The sequence below is a fragment of the Sceloporus undulatus genome, chromosome 1 (assembly GCF_019175285.1).
Source record: "Sceloporus undulatus isolate JIND9_A2432 ecotype Alabama chromosome 1, SceUnd_v1.1, whole genome shotgun sequence".
NCBI lineage: Eukaryota > Metazoa > Chordata > Lepidosauria > Squamata > Phrynosomatidae > Sceloporus > Sceloporus undulatus.
The window spans coordinates 239,227,417-239,252,440 of NC_056522.1; the positions used below are offsets into that span (position 1 = coordinate 239,227,417).

Here is a 25,024-nt window from a genome sequence, read left to right on the forward strand (position 1 = left end):
CATGCATGCTCAAGTCCCATTAAATTCAATGGCACAATAAAATGGCTTAATGGTAGCGAGTCAGCATGGCACGATGGTTTAAGTGTTGGACTGTGATTCCGGAGACTAGGGTTCACATCACAGGTCAGCCATGGAAGCCCACTGGGAAGTCATACTCTTTCAGCCTCAGAGGGTGGCAATGGCAAGCCCCCTCTGAAAAAACCTGCCAAGAACACTCAATGATAGAACAACAATATAAAAATATGAAATGGCAAAATCAAGGTTTGCTTTTGGGAATTAAAAAAGATATATTTTCAAGCCATGAATGTTTAATCCGTGAATAAAGAACCCATGGATACTGAGTGCTTGCTGTAGTTTATTTTGGCTTTTCTTCAGAGCAATGCACATGGCTGCCCCACTTACAATAACCCCGTAAGACACAACAGGGTGAAAGATGGCAACAGTTCGTAGTCGCTCAGTGAGCTTCATGGTCATGTGAAGATCTGCATGTGCTGGTTTCAGGTACAAATTAGTTATTTTTGTGGCAGCATCATATAAATATTGTTTTAATTGTCTTGCAACCTGACCTGTTGCAGATTAATTCCATGGATCATTTAAGTAATCACTGTTGTTACCTGGCGATATACCTTAATTCTTAAGTGTCAGAAAAGGGAGAAGAATCATTTAACCCATTCACCCCCGAATACAGGCTTACATGCTATGGCACATTTCTGACTTCAAGATAAGAGGGAAGGTAAGGGGGAACATCTAGTAGTGGTTAGCTAAGCAAGTCACTTCAGTGAAAATCTAAAGCAACATGAGAGCAATTTTGCACTCTTTGAAGTTGCTTAAACTTTTAATGCTGTCTAAAATAGTATAACTCAAGTGTGGCATGTTTCTGTGATAGTCATTTTTAGATTTAAGTAATGTCAGCCATCTGAGCTTTTTTATTACTACTATTCTGTTTTATTTAATGTAAAACAGTGTTATACCCTTTTAAGAAAAAAAAGTGGTGCAAGATGCATCTTTCCTCACTATTTCCCCTAATGCTACCACAAAATCTGGCTTACTGGGTTTTGGCCTTTACTTCCTTCCTTTCTTTAAAAAAGCATTTCCCAGGAATATGTGGAAAGCAACACATTACTGTGTTGTACAGCAAGGACACTCTTTACTTAGCTGCCTAATAACATATACAGTTGGCACTCTGGATTGCCAAGCTAGCTATCCATGAATTAGAGCATCCACAGATAGCCCTGACCCATTACTGTTAATGACGGTGCATCGCATGTCCATTGATAATAATGGGACTTGAGGTCCCATATTTTTTTAGTATCCATGAGGAAGGGTCCAGAATAGAACCCTCCTCCAATACAGAGGGCTGACTGTATGTCTTGACTTCTCACTGTTACACGTTCTGTCTGTTTAAGGCCAGAAACTGCATAACAAATAATTCACAGTCACGTATTTATTTTTCTAAAGAATGGGCCTCCCAAAGATTCCCGGATCTGTTCCCTATCTGTAACACATGAATAATAAATTATGATATGTTTCCATCCAAGAAACATAGTATATTCTTTTCATACATGAGATGTGACTTTTGTTTCAGTGGGCAGATACAAGGTAGGTATGAAAACTTGTGTTGGGCAGGAGCACTCATGCACATTCCAAATACCTCTTGTTCTTATCTACTTTCTTTCTCTCTTTTCTCTCCCAGCAGGCATTATAAACCTAGCAGGAGAGAGGCCCATCGCAAAAGCTCTCATATGTGAAATTCAAAGACATAGCTGTGTTAGTCTACAAAGTCATTGTGCAAAGGGATCTTACAGCCCCTTTGAGATGAACTGATAGAAGTTGGTAGATAGAAGTTGGTAGCATGAGCTTTTGTAGACTAGAGCCTACTTCCTCAGATGCATTTGGGAACATATTCTTGGGGATAGGAGACGAACTACAAAAATGAGGAGATAAATATGAGGAACCTACATTTAACAATGTGTCTGTCCCTTATGTTTTCTTTTCTTCTTGAACCCTTCCTTGCAGCATTCTCTTTGCGGACATTGAGGGGTTCACCAGTCTGGCCTCGCAGTGCACTGCTCAGGAGCTGGTGATGACGCTGAACGAACTCTTCGCCAGATTTGATAAACTCGCAGCAGTAAGTAGGGTTTGCCTGCATTCCTTTCCCCTCATCTCCATTGAACTATAAGGGTGACTTTTACACTCTACTGTCAGACTTTTGGCTTGTGCAAAATATTCATGGCCTTAAAAGGCATCAGTCAGCATCCTAAAAACAAACGTTTGATATTTTCTCTCTGTTTTGCAGGAGAATCATTGTTTACGTATAAAAATCCTAGGTGATTGTTATTACTGTGTTTCTGGGTTACCTGAGGCAAGAGCAGACCATGCACACTGCTGTGTTGAAATGGGAATGGATATGATAGAGGCCATCTCGTAAGTACCAAATTTTTCAGGCAACATCAAGGAACTCAGAGCTTGGGATGTATGGACACATGCATGCATTTCCAACTAATTTTACATCTCATAAATCATGTTCTACTCTAGCAAGACAAAGTCTCAAGCAGATCAAGGATTGGGGTGGAATGAGAAAAAGAAATCTCCTGGTACCAGTTCAAGTCCCCAGTGCAAATGGAGAGCCACACACCTATTTTATATTTATTTTATTTATACCTTTTCTGTACTTCAAAACTGGGACTGAGGTCAGCATATATGCACTAACTTTAAATGGTGTAGATAAAGCCACATAAATTGATCATATTAAAACAGACTAACAAATTATAATATTAAAATATAAATGAATTAAAAGCAATTTTATGTTGTTTTGGATTCATTTGCCTTAAATGAAGCCTTCCCATAATTTAAACATTTGCTGATTGAAGTTGGCTGAATTATTGAGCAAAATTCTAAGAAGGTTAGGACACTTTGAAATTAATGCAATATAAAGATATTTGATTGTCAGCATAAGCCCTGTTGATTTAATTCAAAGACATAGCCATGTTAGTCTGGAAAATCAGTATGCAAAGGGATCTTTTAGCATCTTTGATACAAGCTAAAAGAAAGAAGTTGGTAGCATTACTTTTGTAGATTTGAGCCTCCCTCAGATGCATCTGAGGAAGTAGGCTCAAATCTACAAAAGCTCATGCTGCCAACCTCTTGCCTGTTGCTTTACGTAGGTCATTAGGAGCACCAAGTTTTCTCTGAACACATCCATGCTTTGAGTGTATATGGCATTTTCAAGCTAAACAGTCTTGTCCTTCGCTTTTCTTTTAGGAGCTTACATTTACACCATGTAGATGTCGCAGGCACAAAGAGTTTCATGAAACGTCTAGAAATTATAATGCCTGCCATTCCAGCATTCTGATCTTTATTACCTTCATTTGTCTGAGAAGCATTCTCTTTTCATCAGAGAAGACGGGGGAGGCAGTGAGAACAGAAAGTCTCTCACTCCAGATTTAGCAAAGAGATAAGATTGCTAAATCCTTTTCATCCCACATGAAGTGGGAGCCAGTTTTTTGAAAGCTGACAGGGAACAGTTTGTAAACAAATGTGGAGTGCACTTCAGGACCAATATCTGTACTTTGTTGTAAAATACAACAGCTCTGTGGAAATGCCATAGAGACTTACTTGAAACACCCACAAAACTTGAGAAGGCATGGCACTGTATTGTATTGTCTCAAGGCCAAAACACACAAAATGCCACCCACACAATGGTTGATGGTGTGAACAACATCTTATCTTTTGTAGTCCCCAGGATGGTGGCAGGGAGGAGTCCCACAAGAAATAGTTGACCTCCACTTTTTTCAGCAAAGAAAGAGATTTTTAAATAAATGAAATAATTATGGTTTAAACATGTTTTTAATCTTGAGCATTTTTTTTAAAAAAAATACTGTAATTGGCTTTTTAACTTTTGGAAAATAACATTTTAATTTAATCTAGTTTTAAATAAATGTAAGCTGTCTTGGATCACATCCTGGGAGAAAGGTGGGGGTATAAATTCAATATATAAAATAAAAATAAGATTAGAAGTCTGTTTTGGAAAAAAGAGATGAATAAAGCAAATGTTTGCTGTTGTTGCACTGTGATTTCTTAGTCTCAGAGCAGCAAACTATACACTATGGCCATTTTCACCTTATTACACTAAGCCATTGTTTATATTACCCACGCTTCTCACTTTCCCCATGAACTATCCTGCACATAGCTAAATGAATCAGTTCATTTCCCCCATTCCTGATTTATTTGCCTCCCACTTCTTTTTGTCAGTTTCTGTTTCTGAGTGGGAGTTAAGAGAAACATGGCAGGAACATAAAAACAGTGGTTTAAACAAACCAGAGTATGTAAGCCAAAAAAAAAATCACGTGTAAGCCAGTAATAAACCCTGTATTCTAGTTGCGATTTGCACCTGGCTAATTATGGTTTGTTTGCAGAAATGAGTGCTGCACAAGATGTCAGAATTCAACAGCCTATATTCTAGCTTGCCATTCATGCAAGCCCAGTCTCTATATTTTCAGAAAGAGAGAGCAGCCAGTAAAAGATAGTTAGTTGGGGATTTATATATGCTTATGTGCTTTGACTTTTTCTGTAAAACACTGTAGAATGGACAGCAAGTGGCTTTTTTGCTCTAAGATGAAATTGATGCAATGTAAGTAAACCAGGAAACCTAAGGCCTGTCCCACCAAAATAATGCAATGGATCTGGCTAATTGTTGTGCTGGTGTGTTTGTGTGCTTGTTTAATTATACATGTTTTGTTGTCTTTGTTTGTTTTATTGTTTAATTTCATTTTAATTTTTGCATCTTGTGGATTTTTAACAGTATTTTTTTTAATTGTTGTAAGCTGTTTTGAATCCTGAACTGGGAAAGGGGTGGGATATACCTAAATATAACAGTACTGTAATTATAAACTTAAAAGAGTCTTTTTGCTGTGGGAGGTTTGTACATAATTGTTGTAAGCTAAAAGTGAACTGTTTCCTGTACATTGTTGGTTACTTATATTTTGCTTAGTGCTGATGTTTTGGTGAATGTGAATTCAAGAATGTCTGTACATGTGATTACAGTTGTGCTGTGTCATAAATGTGACAATGACATTGAATTTCATCAGAAAGGGAATGTAGGCCGATTGTTGGAGCACAGAAATCACAAGATCCCAGTCCTCCCAATTTCCATTGGGTTTGCAGTCTGATAAGCACAAATAATTAGGGAATGAAGAAGTATACCAATTCCAGTGGTCACAAAAGCTTGTTACAGTACAAAATGTAATAATTTATATGTTCCTTTAAACATTTTGAACTTTTACCTTGATATTTAATTAATGTTATCTGATTTTTAGTAATGAATTTGGAAAAATAACCATTTTATTTGATTTTTTAAAAAGATAAAAGCTAAATATGAGGAAATTGATGTCACTGTTTGATGATACACAGTATCTGATATCATATTTGTCTTTGAGGGCCAACCTGACTGGAAATTGATTGCCTTTTCATCTGTCCTTTCCCCCTATGGTTGGGAATCGCAACTGGGAGGGGGAAGAAAATTTAAAAGAACAGCACAAAGGAGAAAAAGCCCATCCAATTCTGAACTGGTGTGGCACAGCTGCATTGACTACATTTAAAACACACATATACACACATGATATCTAATTTCACATTTCCTGAGGCCAGTTGTGGTTTATCCCTATTAAATTTATACAGTGGGTTCTTGTTATCTGCTGGGGTTTGGTTCCGTAGATAACAAAATCTGTGGATGCTTGAGTCCCATGAAATATAATGGCATAGCAAAATGTTGTCCCTTACATAAAATGGAAAATCAAGGTTTGCTATTTGGAATTTATATTTTTTTAAAAAATATTTTTAAGCTGTGGATGCTTGAATCTATGGATAAGAAATCTGTGGATAAGGAGGCCAGACTGTACTGAGTGTTTCAGGTGCTCAGAAACCTACACATGTCATCGTATCAGTAATTCTTCTAAACCCAGTTATTATCTTCATGTTGCAAATGTGTGAGAAGGCAGGACATGAAGCAAAGAGGGTTATTTAAAATCACCTTGTGAGTTAAGAGTCCAAGGTGAGATTTGCACAAGGAATTTTGCAAGTCACACTCTTAGCTACTACACTGAGCTGGCTCTAAAACACCAATAAATTCTTAAGGACTGGAACATCAATTGCCTGTGTCTGCAAAAAACAAAACAAAACATTCTGATGGTAATGCTGTATTGTTCACAAAACCGCAAAAAACAATCAGGATTAGGGAGAGAGGGATATAGGAGTTTTCTATGTCCATGAAGTAATCACATGTGATTAATTGGGGAATCTGGCCCGTGACATCTGCTCATTACTAAGAGGATGATTGGTCTCTGTTCAGTACAGTCATCCTGGAAGTGGCCTGTCTGTGGCTTCTCCCCACAGTAGCCAAAACATGTCCAGTGACAGCAGCTGTAGCCAAGCATTTAAGGTCTTTCAAGGCCAGGAGCTGTCTCAGCAGCATCATCTTTAATCACTAGATATAATTTCCTTTTGAACTGTTGTGTTCTTCTAAGTCAACTTTTGCCCTAAAAGGAAAAATCCCACAAAGGATTCCAATGATAGTTCTGGGAGCAAACTCTGGACATTGGCGAGCTCATTAGCACTGGAGCCTGTTGGGAGTGAGCCGAGAAGCAGAGCTGTCTGGTCTATTACAACAGCAGCTCAAGATTTCCCACTGCATTGAATGTTTCACATATGGATTATGTTTCATTTGTGTAACATTTGATGCCTGGTGCTGCTATGCAGACAAATTGAGAGCTCTGAAATAATTTCCTCTTCCTCTTTGCAATGTAACCATTACATTTAATGAGAGCTTGCAAGTTTTGTACAGCATCAGTATCCAGAACCCAGCGATTCCTCTCTATACTGCTCTAAATATATTCCCTCCACCCCAAGCTCTGAAATTACTGCATATACTCATGTATACTTCTAGACATTTTTGTCAAAAAATTGACCCAAAAAACCCTGAGTCAACTTATCTAGGCGTCAGTGTAAACACTGTACTTTAATTCTTATTTTTAAAAAAGTAACCAACCCCTAGTGAAAAGCAAGAGTGTAATCTGTCCTGGAAGCATCAAACCCCCCCCCCCCACTCTCTCATCCATCCACCCTTTAGTATGAGCACAAACAGTTATCCCTCCTGGAATTTTGTAAGTTCTTTGACACTGTTTTCCTTTGCTTCATCCTTTAGATCCTTTGTTACATGCCCCTAAATTTTACCCTCGACTTATAAATGGGTTATATCAAAATCCATAATTTTGGCCCCCAAACCTGCCCTTGACTTATACATGAAGTCAGTTTATAGTTGAGTATATACAATTAAGCAAAGTTGACTTCATTTGAGGACACCTTCATCCAGTGCTTATAGCATTGTATTTGGGTGCTTTCTAGAAACTAGAGGATTATAACTTCTTTCGATTTGAATCTGCACCATTTTCAGTGTCTTCCTTCTTTTCCTTACACCCTTCTTCAGACTAGTGCGGGAGGTGACAGGCGTCAACGTGAACATGCGAGTTGGAATCCACAGTGGGAGAGTTCACTGTGGAGTTTTGGGCCTCAGAAAATGGCAGTTTGATGTGTGGTCAAATGACGTCACGTTAGCAAATCACATGGAAGCAGGTGGCAAAGCAGGGTAAGAGATTTGTACTGTCAAAACCATGATATAGCTTTTACCTTTCTGTTTGTCTTTGCTCAGGTACTTCTTTGCAGTCCCAATTGAGTAAGTCTGTCCTCTAATGCTATCCCTTCAATGATATTCTATGATGGAGAGCACATCCAGACTAATTAAAAAGACTGGAAAGTCCTAGATTTTGTTCCTCTTCCAATTTGTATTTTGGAGATCCGTAGATGTTTTGTTTATCCCAGAATATTTTCTGTCAGCTCCCGATACATCAAAAACTTTTTATACCAGCTTCCCAAGTCAGTTTATTTTAACCCAGTATGAAATCAGAAAGAACAGGAACAGAATTTGGGACTTTTCAATCAGATTGGATGCACCCGAAGTTGCTGTTTCTAAATTTGGATATGTTACTGACATCTGAAGTTGCTCCCTCTGTAGGAGATGAAGGGGAAAAAACCGGAAAGATGTTTGTACAACATGTCCAAATTGGAAATGCCAAGCACTACTCCCTTGCTTTTTCTTGGAAACATTGACTACAAAAATAATGTTTTCCAAAATAATATTTGGCCTGTATCTGATATAGCCAGGGGGAAAAAAGTCTTTTTCTTTACTGGCCCTAAGCTTTCCTTGTAATGCAGTTATCCTTGTAGCTCTTAGCAGTGGCCACACAACCCCATTTTTTCATCCCCAAAAGCAGGATTATAGCTATGAGGAGGGGCAAAATGAGGGCATTATCCCCCAAAACAAGAATTCAACCCCGAAATGAATTTTTCTTTCAGACTCCAAATTTATACCATTGTAGTAACTTAAAACTTCAGTTGGGTTTATTGAAATACAGTTGAGGCATTCATAAAATGCAGTGGCTTAGTGATTAAGACACCAATTCTGACGACTGGAAGGTCGAAAGGTTGGCAGTTCGAGGCCCAAGTGCTGCATGATGAAGTAAACCCCGGTCACTAGTCCCCGGTTCTGCCAACCTAGCATTTGGAAAGCATGCAAATGCAAGTAGAAAAATAGGTACCACTTCAGTGGGAAAGGTAACAACTTCCCATGCAGTCATGCTGGCCACATGACCACAGAGTTGTCTTTGGACAACACTGGCTCTTCAGCTTAGTAATGAGATGAGCACTGCCCTCTCCAATCGGTTATGACTAGGCATTCATGTCAAGGGGAAACCTTTACTTTTGCTTAAGCCATAGAAAAGGGACATGAAAAGTTAGCAAGAAAATAGAAACACAGCAAAAATATGAGTTCAGCTTCAGCCTTTCCTTTCACCTCGAAGCACCTCAACAGCTAAATGTCCTTTTAGCTTGAGTCCAGTTGTGTCATTAGCCATAGCACTATTCATAGTTATTCAAACCCTGGCATCTGTTTCTTAGACCTCAAAAAGAACATGTGTTTGTGTATTGTGTATGTTTTGATGAGATTACTTTGACATTTTTGGATATAAATGGTATAGAAATATTTAGAAAGGTAGAAAAATTTGTCACAAAGCCAATTCGAGATGAGCTGGTGTTTCTTGCCATAACTCTGAATGAATCCTAAATTAACATCGTCCCTTCCCATCCACATTAACACACTTCAGAAAATTTATCCAAAAATTCTCTACAGTCTTTTGTAAGACGTGAATGTATTTTTGAAAGGTTTTCACCTCTGCACACCATTTCAACTAAAGCCTTTGTGAAGTCACGTTCATACCCACTAGCAGCAATTACTGTAATATTTAATGTTTATGCTATTTAGGCTTCTGTCTTTTTCCTGAAAGTATGAAAAGTCAAGTGAAGGAAGGCTTCTCTTGGAATTAGTATCAGAACCAATCCATTTAAATTCTTCATTTCTCAACTAGAAAATGGGCAGAGCATCACCTGATAGTACCAAATTGTTATGAGGTATTTAGGCAAGAAGGCTGGAGGTGACAGTGAACTATTGGTTTTATGAATGAGCTCATGTGACATTTATTGGTAACTAAATATATGCTGTATCAGTTGAACAAGCCATGCTTTTGCAGCCAAAGAGTACTTATCAAATCACAAGTACTTAAAGAGTGTCACTATAATGTTTTCTTTTGAATTATCCAGGCTGCCTAACCACTACATTGAAAGCAGAACTCTCATGGACAGACTAAAGTTACAGACTATAGTTGAAAGAATTCTGCTTTCAATGTAGAGGTTAGTGGGCATGGGAAATTCAGAAGAAAATATTATATGAATCTATTCATATTATATATGAACCTGATCATATCACTCTATATACCGGCCAGAATCCTGTAGAGCAATTATGGCTGTAATCTAGAGTTATGCATTTGTAGTTGCTTCATATTCATGATCTTTATGTTGCCCATATTTTAAGGGACATGCAGAGACAGTGAAGGTCCTTCAGTCTTCTTTTACTGGATAGCAGATCAGAGTCTGTTCCCCTGCCAATTAAGGAGCAGCAGACTGATAGTCTCTCCCTCCCTCATATGAGTGATCTTTGGCACAAGGGGAAATTGCAACATCATCCCTGTTTCTTCTTCCTTTATTAGAGATCACTCTTGGGAGGAGGTAGGAATGTCAGTCAGCCATTAGTCCCCATCAGTCCAGCAGCTGCTGACTAGTAAGTTCGCATGGGTGGTGTGTGTGTGAGATCAAGAGTTGCTACATTAATACTTAACTACCATAGTTATGTAGAAATGTATTGTTTATAGGATTTTGATCAATATTTCTCTTTCAAACGTTCCATTTCTTATTTGATTTATTTTAGTAGGCAATAGATTTTATAGATTGGTTACTTTTTGTCTCCATTCAAGGCGAATCCACATAACAAAAGCAACACTAAACTATCTCAATGGTGACTATGAAGTGGAGCTGGGTTTTGGTGGGGAACGCAATGCTTACCTCAAGGAGCATAGCATAGAGACCTTCCTCATTGTACGATGCAGCCAAAAAAGGGTAAGAGCCAACTAAATGTTACAATATATTATATTACATATATTATACATATATTATTCAGTTCAGTTCAGTTTTAATTGATTATCACCATAGGTCATCACAATATAAAACAAAGGATTGAATATATATCATATATATATATATTATTATATCTTATCAATCCTATAAGACAACAGAAAGAGGTGTGTTTAACATTAATTTAGTTCTTAAAACTTAACTACAACTTCCAGAATCCTCCAATGGCAATACTAGCTGAGGGTTTCTGACAGTTGTGGCCCAAATATTTAACATATACAAGCTCCAATATTTGGAGGAGTTAGATTATGTACTAGCAAGGGTTACCCATAGGTAGAGCTAATCAACAACCATGAGTCACTAGATGGAGTCTAGAAGTTACTCTATGGCCTAATTTGCTTCAATAAACAGGAGTTTTGATTTGTGCATGTGGCTGTGTGTCTCTGTGTATTTTTGCTTGTTTGGGGTGGGATGGGGTGTAGAGAAGTAAATAATACTCACAGGTTTTCTTTTCTTCAGCAAGAAAGGATGTGTTGAGACAGTGGTGAACTACTGGGAGATATTCTGCATTTCCGTTAAATATTCATGCAAAAGAACTTGGGGACATTCTTGGGTTTGATTTTTTTGCACAGAAGACAGTAAAGTATTTTGATTATAAACACTACATGTGCAAAAATGTTTTTGAGTAAAGAGTTTTTCCCCCCACAGAAATCATAAAATGTGTGTGTGTGTTGGGAGGGGGGACAGCCCTAAAAATACATAAAAACTCTAGTGATTTCACCCAATAGGGAGAAGAACTTTTGAATTTATAGTACTTGTTATTGCATGTAAAATGAAATGAACAAAGATTTATGTCTCTTCTTTGAGTCTTCATAGTCAAATTATGTTAGTTCTGCCAAGGCCTAAGTTTTGTGCTCAGCAGCTCTGGCTAACATGATTTACTTAATAAGGTGTCTATGTGATCCTATTCCAATAGTCTCCATAAAATGACTGTGTAATGGGTTCCTGTGAGGCATGTCTGGGTTCCTGTTATTTCCTCATTTATACTCATGATACGGAATTAACCATGCATGGTGAGCAAAGCTTGCCATGCAATAATTTTTATGGGACGCGCGCGCACGCACACACACACACACACACACAGGTTGAGAGAAAGAGAGACAGAAATATTTTATATCTGATTTGTGTCCTATTGGACTTGAATATTAGTATATTTTCATTTTCCTCCTGTTATAGCAATTGTAGTGTACCTGAACATGTATTTTGAAGGTGGTATTTAAGGCAGAATTTTTCACTGTGGCTCCAAAGAATTGCAGGAAATTTTTCCCAAAGGGTGTTTTAGCAATTACTCCAGAAAAACAAACAGAATGATTATTGAAATGTGGGATCATAATAAAGCAGAATATCTTAAAGTGATGATCTCTTGGATTTAATTAATTTCAGACCAGATTAAATAAGTCAGGTTCTGAAAACTGAAATTAAGGACTTTATCATATATGTGTTAGTGCCTTTGGCAATACGTGTCACACGGCATCACCTCCAGCCCATTGCTGCTGTGTCTCTGAAGCGCTGTTAGAAGACATTCTTTCACTGATGAGAAAACCTGTCAGTAAGCAACCAATCACATTGCCATTACTCCACAGATGTAATAAGTGACAGTCCATGGCAGTCCCAATATTGGGCAATCATGTGGTGTCAGTCTCCTTCATTCCCACTCTCCCCCTCTTGCTTGCTACTCCCAAGCAACTGTTTCCCCCTTCCTCTTTTCCCCTCCCCTCAAAATTACAATCCCATAACTCCAGCATTGCATAAATGGGATTTCCCCTCCATTTGCACTCATTAGATTCAGTATGCATCACTATTTCCCACAAGGAGTGGACTGTGTTCTACCTGCTGGCTATATAGATATTAAAGATGAGGATCCTCTCAGACAAACAAATGAGGTGGCAAGTGCTAGTTTGGTTGAATACCTAAGGGATTCACACCCAGATTTCTGAGTGTTAAACCTACAGGCCTGGGTTCTGAATGCACAAATCTGTCAGTTTCTATTTCTCCCACATTTGTTTTAATCTGTTTTCTTTCCATGCTAAATATGAATAATTTCCCAACTTTTGGTGAATTCATGTCAGAAATAAGCTGCCACAAAATTCTTGCTCATGCCTATTCCATACTTTTCCATACTATCTGCATGCTCTGTGAAAATTAGCTGCCCACATATTATCTGTTCAAATTCAGGAGTTCCCAACAGACCTAACTAAAATAGGCTAATCTTGGGTCATGATAAATCTTTGACATGAAACAGAACAAGTCTAAAGAAAGTTAACTTAAAAATAAAAATAAAAATCTGAGAATGTGTTCTGAGATTCCTGGCTTGGGCCTTGCACTGTTTTATAGAGTTCTTGGAGAAACTTTTCCTTTTGTATAAGAAAAAAACACACACTGTCTGAACACTGTGACCTTTATAAAGATTTCAGCATTAAATTAGGAAGGGTCTGATTTTGATCTATAAAGAATCTTAAAGTAGATACTACTTTAAACACTGAAAAGTATGGTGCACCCTGCTTTGTATCTCTGTATCCATAGCTACAGCCCCCCCCTTTTTTTTTTCCAGGCAGCAATAAATGGTTTTCTGATCCTTAGTGCCATGCGTGGAAGACAGCTGATGACACTTTCAGGGCTGGAGTCTATAAAGCAGAAATTTCAAATCTTAGGTCAGGCAAAATATAGGGAGGAGCATATATGGTTCTCCTGGACCTCTCAGCAGCTTTTGAAACCATCATCCTCCACAAGCAAGAGCCATCACTTCTTTAACCAGCTTCAAAACGGAGTTGAAAACCATCCTATTCAGAGAAGCCTTCCCAGGCATCGCATAATTGTTGCTTACTATCTGATGTTCTGTTGTTGGCTGTTTATCGATCCATTTCCTGTATTGCTATGTACTGTATATGTATTATCCTACTTGTGAATATGTATTTTCCCTGGATAATGATTAACCTTCCATTTTGAAGCCAAGCCCTCCCTTCAGTCCATCTGCCTTGGTCCAGGCCTCGGAGGTTGAGAGGAACTGCTGGACCTCTTACCCTTTCCCGTCACCACTCCCTTCTCCTTCTGTGTCATGTCTTTTTAGATTGTAAGCCTGAGGGCAGGGAACCGTCTAACTAAAAAGATTGCATGTACAGCGCTGTGTAAATTTACAGCGCTTCATAAATAAAGGTTAATAATAATAATAATAATAATAATAATAATAATCACTCATGGTATCCTTCTGGACTGTCTCTCTGAGACAGGGCTTGGAGGTACTGTTCTACAGTGGCTCCGTTCCTTTCTGGAGCAGCAAACTCAGAAGGTGGTACTGGGGGACTGCTGTTCAACCCCCTGGCCATTGACCTGTGGGGTCCTGTGTTATCTATGATGTTTAACATATATATGAAACCACTAGGAGAGGTTGTCCGGAGTTTTGGGGCGCATTGTCATCAATATGCAGATGACACTCAACTCTACTACTCCTTCCCACCTCAATCCAAGGAGGCTGTCCTGGTCCTAAACCAGTCCCTGTCTTCAGTAATGGACTAGATGAGGGCAAACAAGTTGAAACTTAATCCAGACAAGACAGAGGTGCTCCTGGTCATGGTCATTCGGAAGGCAGATCGGGGAATAGGGATCCAGCCTGTGTTAGATGGGGTCACACTCCCCCTGAAGACACAGATTCGCAGTTTGGGGGTACTCTTGGACTCAGCTTTGAACCTGGAGGCCCAGGTCTCTGCTGTGACCAAGAGTACTTTCGCACATATAAAACTTGTAGACCAACTGCACCCGTTCCTAGAAAAGCTAGATTTGGCCATGGTGGTACATGCCTTGGTTACATCCCATTTGGACTACTGTAATGGATTCTACATGGAACTGCCTTTGAAAAGTGATTGGAAAATTCAGCTGGTTCAAAGAGCTGCTGCCAGGCTCTTAACAGGGGCAGATTACAGAGTCCGCACAACAACCCTGTTTAAACAGCTTCATAGGCTGCCAGTTTGTTTCCGGGCACCATCCAAGGTGCTGGTTATTACCTACAAAGCCCTACATGGTTCAGGTCCACACTATTTGGCAGACCTTTTCTCCTGGTATGAACCAACCCAGACTCAGATCCTCTGGAGAAGCCCTTCTCTCCATCCCAACACCATCACTAACACAGTTGGTGGGGACACGAGAGAGGACCTTCTCAGTGGCTGCCCCTAGACTCTGGAACTCCCTGCCCAGGGAGATAAGAATGGCTCCCTCCTTGATGGCCTTTTGCTGGCAAGTGAAGACTTACCTGTTCACACAGGCATTTAAGTAATTGCTATAAGGACAGGTTGGGATGTTGAACCAGTTTTAAAAAATATTTTTAATGTATGGTTTTGTTTTTTTCAATGTTTTCAATTGTACTTTTTTTAATGCTGTGAAGCCACTCTTTTTAATGCTGTGAAGCCACTAATCCTTTAAAAAAAAAAAAGAATTCTGACCATATTTATCAGCAGTTGAAGCTGAAAGGGTTTCTGCAAACAAGTTTTATAATTGGCAGCAACATTGGAAGTTTGCAAAGTGTGCTTTATTTAGTGTAAGCAGCTTGACCTGTTGCAGCTGCAAACATTTTTCCCATACTTTTCTTGTATTTTATCTGGTGGGAGTTACAGCATACCCAAATTAGTTCACAAGCCAGAATATGGCACACAGCACAAGTGGTTCTTATTGGCTTTAATAGTTATTAGTTTATTTGCCATAGCTACAGATGATGGGTTTTTCTGTCTCTTTTCTCAGCCGCTTTTGCTCAGCACTAGATAAGAAAAATCACCTTTAAAAATCTTCTCAAAAATACACTTGAGATTTTGCCTCAAAAGGGAATGAGAAAAAGTAACAAAGATTACATTTTAAAAGATGTTATTTGTGATTACATTATTCTGTGAAAGAAATATCATTATTACATCACCATCTTCTAAAATAACTTGTTGCAAATAACATCATTATTGTAACATGTTATTTCCCAAATTCTATGTATGAAAGTAAGAACTTAATTTGCTATGTATGGAGGAGCACCTACAGGAAACTCCACTTGACAAAACCTCTGACAAAGAAACTTCTTTTTACAAAGTGTTTTTATGGGAGACCTCCTCACCTCACCCACCCTGTTTTTCTTGTCTAGTTCAAAGGGCTTTGTTTTGTTTTGTTTTGTTCTTGCAGCATTGGTACTGGAAGGCTGGAAAAAGATAGGTTTTCAGTGTTGGGTTGCAGTAGCTGGGTTGCAGTGCCATTGTTTATTGCACTAAACAATGCAATAAAGCTTGATCTGGGAAAGAAGGAGATTCTGTTCTAAGTGATCCTACGGTAACTGTGGGGGCTTATGTACAACAGGAAAGCTGCGTCCGGAATCATTTAATGAACATGTGTGAAGAGCAAAATGAAAGCAGAAAGCAGATTAGCTCGCCTCACCAATTACCCTGTCATACTGGAAAAGTGTAGGTCTATAAGTTTTGCCATCAAAATGGAAAACAAAAGAAAAGTGGAGGCTCTGGAAAGGAAGAAAAAATCATGCATTTTGGAAGAAGCTTTCAAATAGTCTTTAAAATATTAAAAACATTTTTATTTACTTATGCAAGGGTTACCTGACTCAGTTCTGTTATTTCCCATGTGCATATTGATAGCTTTGGATAAAAAGTTTGCTGAAACATGTCAAACTGCTGTTCTTTTTTTCCTTTTTTGTGGCACAGGGACCTATCTCTACTCTTTCCATGTTATTTCTGCCCCTGTAAACAAAGTTTCTGTTAAAGAAGTAAAGCCCAGGAACGCATCTACATTTTTAACTGAGGTGTACCTGTACTGTATTAGAAAGGGCTAAGGAATAACATTTGGTTGAGGCTTAGGGCTGCATTCCCCTCTTGACCTTTTTTGCTATGTGTTAGAAAAGACAATGAGCTGTTTCCACATTTAGTTGTGGTTAGAGTGTAATTATTGAAATCATTGGGACTCATGTTTGTCATATCTAAAACCCATTGATTTCAGTGGATCTCCTCTGTGTGTGGATAAATTTGGAGTCAATCAAATTGTCTTTGGATGATGAATAGGTGTGAGTTGATTAGTTTGTTGCATTATTTTTTATTAAAATATTAATGGTAGAATAATGTTTTTAAAACGTACACACACACACGGAAGAAAAACACCCTCCAAAATGGAGGTGCCTGTGGCAAAAGCACTTCAAGAATTTTTTTAAGTCATGTACTAAAATAATTTGACCAGCCTTGGGTACTGTGCCTTTTACTGGATAACAACATTTGCTGCTCTGCCTTAGGCTCCAAAATATTTTTACCTAAATACTTAAAGATGTGTTTTTAAAATCAGTAGATACAGAATCAGTTTTATTCTGTCAGACAGAAATAGCCAGATTAGAAATGCAAAATACTCATAGTAGCTATTTTGGAAAGGAAAAAAACACACACATCCAAATATATAACCAGTAGAATTCATATTAATATATTTTTAGAACATTTGAACCTCTGTTTGGATGAACCTCCCTTATCCAATATTTTCTTGACATTTTCTCGCGTATAAAGAAATTGTAGCTAGAGGGGTGTTTTTTTATAGCATGAACAATGTTTCTTGGATGCAGAAAAGAGAAGGCATGATGGGTTTAAGTTATGCTCCCCCTACTTAGAGCCTAGCCATGTCCAATAATAAGTTGAACCTACAGATAAAAACATTTCAGATATTTTTCACACATTCAGAATAAAATGAACAAAATATAAATGCATAGGTAGTCCTACTTTAAACATGGAAATTGTCAGTTCTGTGTGGCTCTTTCTATGGGAAATGTGCATTGGCTTGAAATGCATTCCATGCTGAAATGAAACAATTCAAATCCATCCTTCATCTGTTTGATTGCATGGCTTGGATCGACATCACCACTCTGTATCTGTGTAAATAAGAGGTATTTCTCCTCATACAGAGTTGGCTGTTAATCCCCTAGACCAGCGGTTCCCAACCTTTGTTGGGCCATGACCCCCTTTGGGGACGAAAGTCCCGCCCGCGGCCTCCCTGATCAGTTGGGAGGCCGGGAAGGGGAGGGACTTTTAGCCGCGTACAAGCCCAAGTGGGCTTTGCGGCCGGATGTCCTGCCCTTTCCCGGCCTCCCAACCAATTAGGGAGGCCGCCAAGGGAAAAGGGGCAGGACTTCCGGTTGCAAAGCCCACTGGGGCTTGCAGTCCCGTCCCTTTCTCCCCGCGGTTGCCTGGCAGCCCCAGGGAGAAGAGGAGGAAGCGCCCCCCGTCCCTTCCTCCCTGTGGGTGCTTGCACCCGCGGGAAGGAAGGGAGAGGAGGAGCGACCCCCACTTCCATTCCCTTCCTCCCTGTGGGTGCTTGCACCCGCGGGAAGGAAGGGAGAGAAGGAGGCGGCCCCGCCTCCATTTCTTTCCTCCTTGCGCGTGCCTGTGCCAGCGCCGGCACTCACAGGGAGAAGGGAAAGAAGGGAGCCCCGCCCCTTCTCATTTTCCCTGTGCGATGCCTGCTCCAGCGCCGGCACCCGCGGGGAGAAGGGGAGGGGGAGGCGGGGGGATTCCCAACCTGGTGACCCCCAAAGGGGTCGCGACCCCCAGGTTGGGAACCCCTGCCCTAGATTATCTGTGCCCCACAAAATCATAGAAGATGAACCCTATCATGAGAGAGAAAAGCATTCAGTTCACATTTCAGTGCAAACTGATCCAATCTGTACTTCCTAAACTAGAAGAAGAAGGAGAACACTATTAGACATTGATGTGTCTGTTCTAAAGTTTGTGATGCAGTCCCCTCACCCCGCCTCGAGTCTCCACTAAAAATGTGAAACAGTTTGTATGGAAAGTGTGTACGTTTGGAAAGGTGCACACAAAACACTTCATTCAACCAAAATATCACAGGCACAAATGCAAACCTTAGGGAAACTGTTCATAAAAATGCATATCTTTTTGAGAAATGTGTACAAAAATGCATACAATTTATTTATTTTTTTGCTGCTTGAAAAAAAATCAAATTGCTGTTTTGTTGTCAAACAAAATTAAAGTGATTGAGAATGCCTCTCATCTTCAAAGAGGCATTCTGTGAAGATGCCAGCCACAGATGCCGGCAAAACGTCAGGAATAAACTCTTCTAGAACATGGCACATAGCCCGAAAAACCCACAAAAAACTATGGTTGCCAGCCATGAAAGCCTTCACATTGAATGAGAGTAGCTTTGGGAGGAAGAGAAAACCTGTATGAAATCGGAAGGACCTGCAACATGGGAGGTTGCAACCAGAATGCATGACATTTTTTGCCTATTCCCACCTAGAAGGTCTCTTCTTATGCAATGAGAAGTTTGAACCTAAACTAAGGCTGGTAACTAGTAAAGAAATCCTTTATATACTTATTCTAACCTTGGTTCTACTGTGTTCTATGAGGGTAAACCCAGATAAGAATTGAATAGGTTTGTAGCCTAATTAGAAGGCTATCTAATTGTATCATCGCATCATCAAATTCTGTCCAAAGAGAGGTCATTCTGCTAAAAGGTGAATAATAGTGATAAAAATAATTTGCCAGTCTGTTGTTGTTTTCTTCCTGTTTGTTATGGCTGATAAGCCAACAAAGCTGTTAGTCTTGGGTTATCTGGTATTGCTGTCCCAGTTTGCTTGTACTTCTTGGATTTGTTTCACACTATACAATTATAATATTTTAATATCATTCTGAAAGTCATAGTTGACTACCCTGGCATTTGTAATTTGTTGAGGCATCAGCAGAGAAGTCTGAAGATCTCATGAAACTACAAGCCCCAGGATTCCATACAGTGGAGCCATGGCAGTTAAAATGGTATCAAAGTTGCTATAACAGTGTAGTTGAAAGAGATCTCTGCCTGCAAATTAAAGATTAAAGATCTCTTTTGTCTCTTGTCTGCTTAGATTGTAAGCCTGATGGCAGGGAACTGTCTAATTTTTAAAAAATGTAAGCAGCTCTTTTGACTGAAGAGCAAGGTATAAATACTCTAAATAAAAAAATAAATTGTATAGTCAAACTGTACAACTAGTCCCATGATGATTTCTTTCCAGAAGGTTTAGATACATTTCCTCATGTTAATGTATCTAAACCTTCTGGAAAGAAATCATCATGGTGCTAGTCGTACAGTTTGGTTTATGCAATTTAGATCTTTAACCTTTAATTTGTAGGCAAATATCTCTTTCAGCTACACTGTTATAGCAACTTTGATACCATTTTAACTGCCATGGCACCATTCTATGGAATCCTGGGGCTTGTAGTTTCTTGAGGTCTACACCTATAAGCCAACTGCATCTGTTGTCAAGCTAGAACTGCTTCAATCCTGTGAAAAGAGGAAGGACACATGGTTGTTCTTCGTCCACAGGTCTTGTGTCAACATATAGCTGGCCTATGTCAAACGTAATATCTAGTTCCACCTTAAGGGATAACAGCTAAAAATCTGAGGCAACACCTGTTTTCTAGGAATGTAAAATAAGCTACACTCCATAGCTGACTCAAAAACTATGTGTATCAAACAACAGTTGTATTGCTGAAGACAAACTAGGGGTGACATAATATGTGGCACACAGCTTTCTCTGTGTGTGTTTATTCTGACTTCTGTTGTAACCAAGAGCAGCTACATGATGCTTTGGTCTGGAGTAGGGGTCAAAGAAAAAGTACTGCTTAACTCTTTCTTGGCTTGTAATTCCCTCTATTCAAAATCCTTCCAAGGCACATCCTCTCCCTCCACCAAATTGCTTTTCAATCCCTGGGGAAGTTCTTCTTCCATGCAAAAAGTTGCAAGAAGTCCTTCTACCATGCAAGATGTTCTTCTATCCTGCACACAGAAAAGAACTTGAAACAGTATTAATGGGGGATGGAGGGATTGAAGGAAAAATAATTTAAGAGGGCTTCTTTACCATACAGTTTTATATGCTCTAAAAATTAAAAATCTAATATGTCTTTTTCATCTCTTTTACCCTTTCTGTCTTCTGTTCCCCTACCTAGGTCTCTTGTCACTTCAATCTTATGGGTTTGTTTTGTGAAGAACAAAATAAAAAGGAATTAAAACCTATAGCCAAATGAAAGGAAATAAAAACCGTTTTTACCTGTGTATCTGCATGCAAATTATTATTTTCTGTGCTGGGAAAAAGCAGTTATTCTCAATTGCTGACACTGAGATAGCAGATAACAATAAAAGCTGATCTCTGCAAACAAATATGCAGATTAGTTTACTCCTGGAACATTAGGCAATTTAATATTACTGAAATTATCACCTGACTACTCATCACAGCTGTCTGCACCTAAAGAGAATGGTTAATCTAGAGGTGGGGGAAATAAAGATGATTTAAGAAGCAGGACTGAAAGTAAAACATGGCTGCAGTAAGTTTATTGAAAGACCATCTTTTTACTGTTTTCTTCTTTCTAGAAAGATGAGAAAGCAACAATAGCCAAGATGAATCGTCAGCGCGCTAATTCCATTGGCCACAACCCTCCACACTGGGGAGTGGACCGATCCTTTTACAATCACCTTGGCAGTAACCAAGTTTCCAAGGAGATGAAAAGAATGGTAACGATATTCAGTGTTATGGTGCACATGTTAACAGTTGTTGCCAAGCCTATATAATTGTGTATGTCTTTGTAAAATCATATTTCTATGCATCTTTTATAGTAGCCATGGCGTTAAAATGTTAGGGATGACTAAAAGTACAAATCAAATGAGAGCTACTCAATAGTTTCATTGTAACAATTTTAACAGTTTTAAAAACTGTATTAGATTTTAATTGATTTCCTTTTGTAAACTGCCTTGGGTCCCAGTCTGAGAGAAAAGTGGGATATAAATAATAAAATAAAATAAAATAATTTCTTCACTAACAAATGGTAGGTTTCACTTGGAGAGGGGGACAAAGTCCAACAACAATACTACTATTGGATCAGGGCTTGGCATCTGTATGTGGGCCACAGCCATTTCTTATACTTGTACTCCTTGCCAGGGTGCATGCAATGTCACTTCTAGTTTCAAGTTTCTAGTCTCGAACATTATATCCATGAAGGAACCCAAAAGTATGTATAATATATAAATATTTTATATTAACACAGTGGGCCCTTGTTATCTGCTGGGGTTTGGCTCCAGGATCCCCCATGGGTAACAAAATCTATGGCATAGCAAAATGGTGTCCCTTATATAAAATGGAAAATTGAGGTTTGCTATTTGAAATTTATACTTTTTTTTTTGGAATATTTTCAAGCCATGGATGCTTGAATCCATGGATAAAAATATTGTGGATAAGGAGGTCTGACTATATGATACTTTTCCCCCCTGAGGAGTCTGACACCTGTGTTTCAAAAGGTAACTTCTGCATTCTCTGGTGAGAAACAGCTTAAATCTTATACACATTTACTTGGGTGTAACTGTCTGCTCAGTAAAGCATATTCACAAGTAAGGATTCAGTGAGAGCCAGCGTGGTGTAAGTGATATGAGCATTGGACTACAATGCCATGGAAACTCACTGGGTAACTTTGTGTGGGTCACACACTCTCAGTCCCAGAAAACCCAGTGATAGGTTCGCCTTAGGGTTGCCATAAGTCAGAAACTACTTGAAGGCACACAACAACAACAAGCTAAGCTAGCTATGGAATACTTCATATTCAAGTTAAGAGTATGGTTCTGAAACTATCTTTTTTCAGAGAATTATATGAAACTCACAGTGCAATCCTATACATGTCATCTCAGAAGAAACCCCCAGTGAATTGACTGGGATTTACTTCCAGGAAAGTTTCTTTAGGACTGTAGATGAAATTACTTGTAATATTCTGTTTAAAATGAAATGGGAAAAGCAAAGATTTCTATGAGAAGTAATTGAATTGATCATATAATGCTTCTATGTTTTTTGCAGCTATATTGCTATGAGTGATTACACCATTTACAAATATGCAGCTTACAGCTAGTAATATGGCTGTAAAATGAATGCTTTTATGTTCGTTTTTTAAATATGCATTTTTTGTTAAGCAGGCATACCATAATATCAGTCCAGCTGCAGATTTTGTTAATGTAGAAATTTCTGTTGGCTTTTTGGTCATCATGCAAACTCACAGAGTATGATGCAATTAGGAGATTTTAATCAAACCGGCATGTAATTATAATTAGATGTTTCTTTGAATTGGCGTTAGTAGGGTGTTTGCATATCCTAGTCATAGACAAAAGATAGATGTGCCAAGAGGTATTACACATTATGTTGTTAATTAGAGTTTGGTATGTCTAGCTGCTTGTTCAGAAAGAAAACATTATTATTTATTGTAATATCAAACTGAGGGGGGGGGTTATAAAAAAGAAAGAGAAAGAAGGAAACAACATCCTACATTTCTTACATAATTATGCATACATGGAATTTGAGGTAGATGTGATGATAGTCAGTCTTTTATGTTTTTGCGTTTACCATCTGTTGTAAAGTAGTGTTTATTCTGTGGGACATGAGTATTTCTGCATCACAGAGATGGTGTCATCATGGGCCAAATAATATGTCCTCCCCTTGTCTTCATGGTGATCAGTCCAGATGACACAGGGCCAGTCCACAATTCTGGTGCAAACTGTCTGGACAACAATATATCGAATTCAGAACCGAATCCACCTAACACCACCTTTAGCATGGATTTTAAAAACTCACCTTTTGCTCCAGTTCTTCCAAGAATATCCAGAGCCCTCCAAAGTGATGCTGGGCACCTGTTTACAATATGTTTGCTGTACTGCCCAGCACAGCTGCCACTGGTGCAAGTCGTTCCCTCTGAGGTCAGTATGAGGTGCCCAACCATGTGACTGACAGTGGGTGCCTCATTATCACAGGGAGGAGGTTGTTGTGGTGGTGGCAGCATGTGGCATAGCTGGACACTGTGTAAACAGTTGTTCACCATCACTCCAAAGAGCTCAGATAATGGGGGATGTTGGGGCAGCTTCAGGGTCAGAATGCTCCAGGATGCTCATGTAGTTCTCTGGCTTGTACGGATGCCACAGCAGTCAGTCTGTAGTGGTGTTATGAAACTTTGAGAAGCAAGTAAGATGCATTTGACTCACACTGCCTACACAATGTGTAATTTGGTGTACAGTGGTTTAAATGTGTTTTAAACATTTTTATCTGCTTAATCTATTTGATATTTTAACATGTAATTTGTTGTAATTAAATGTACTATTTTAATCCACTGTTTTTTCATTGCTTGAATTTGAAGGGAAAGGTAGTGGACTCTCAATGAATTCTGCATATTCTTCCAAACAGAAGCTGGATGGCTATTTGTCAGGAGTGTATGGACAATTATTTTTTAAAAAAAACCTTGGCAGTATCTCCAGGATCTCCTTTGGATTGCTAGAAGCCTTATTTTAATTGTTTATTTTATTTACGAAGATTTTATACAGCTTCTCATTTTAAAAAATCCCAAAGTGATTGACATTAAAATCAAGAAACAACAAAAATCAATCAACCTCTGATCATGATGTCATCAAATAAATCATACTTGGTGACAAAGATGTGCAAAATCCTCCTGAGAAATCTTTCTAGTTTTAGAATCAAAGTGAGGCATGATTCTATTGATTTTCTCTGTACTGTTTTGATTTGGTAACAGTCATGGGCCCGGAACAGACAGCCTGGAAGGAATAGCCAGAGCTCCAGCCCTGATTGGGCCAGGACCATGATGACCACATGGCCCGCTCCCAAAGCAGCTTGCCACTGCAGTCCCAAGCCATGCTGGCCAAGAGTTGATATAAATCAGACCAGCCTTTCCCGGCTTTGTGCAGCCGCAATGCAACTTTCGGGTGCTTTGGGAGTGTGCATCATCTAAACACCATACCTCCAAAATGGCTGGAAGCCACCGTGTGTTCAGGCCTTGGAGAATTAATAATTCAAATTAGGGTCATAGTGCTGGAGGAGATGTGCTAATGCTTATCTCTGTGCCATTTTGCCAGTTTTAATCCTCTTCTTTGAAGGTGCTGCTTGGAATGATGGAGGAAAGCAATAGCTAATATGGTACCTACATGGCAGATATCAACTGACTGGTGTCATTCCATTCGGATGACACGCATCTCAACCCTCCATTTTGTACAAGCAGTGCACAGTATATACTGTACCAGAACCAGGGGATAACCTTACAATGGATTAAAAAAATATATGGTACTAGAGTAGGCCCTTGGTATTCACTGGGGTTTGATTCCAGGACCATCTGTGTATACCAAAATCAGTGGATGCTCAAGTCCCATTAAATACAATGGTACAGAAATTGGGCCCCTTATATTAAATGGTAAATTCAAGGTTTGCTTTTTGTAATATACACACATGCACACACAGTGGTCCCTTGGTTTACGTTGGGGATCTGCGTAAGCCGAAAAACGTGCATGCTCATTCTGCCATCACATGGCTTCCGCATAAGCAGGAAGTCGCATATGTGGCACCTACCTATAGCGTGGGTGCACT

At 39.1% G+C, this 25,024-nt stretch overlaps 1 protein-coding gene across 1 annotated transcript in view; it reads left to right on the forward strand.

Annotated features, from left to right (window-relative positions):
• ADCY5 (adenylate cyclase 5) overlaps positions 1–25,024 on the forward strand; it is a 326,430-nt gene that overhangs the window by 245,253 nt on the left and 56,153 nt on the right. The window contains exons 4-8 of the mRNA XM_042445074.1: positions 2,017–2,128; positions 2,297–2,424; positions 7,481–7,639; positions 10,416–10,557; positions 20,998–21,138. Coding sequence (XP_042301008.1) covers positions 2,017–2,128; positions 2,297–2,424; positions 7,481–7,639; positions 10,416–10,557; positions 20,998–21,138 — 682 coding nt within the window. The remainder of the gene's footprint in view (positions 1–2,016; positions 2,129–2,296; positions 2,425–7,480; positions 7,640–10,415; positions 10,558–20,997; positions 21,139–25,024) is intronic.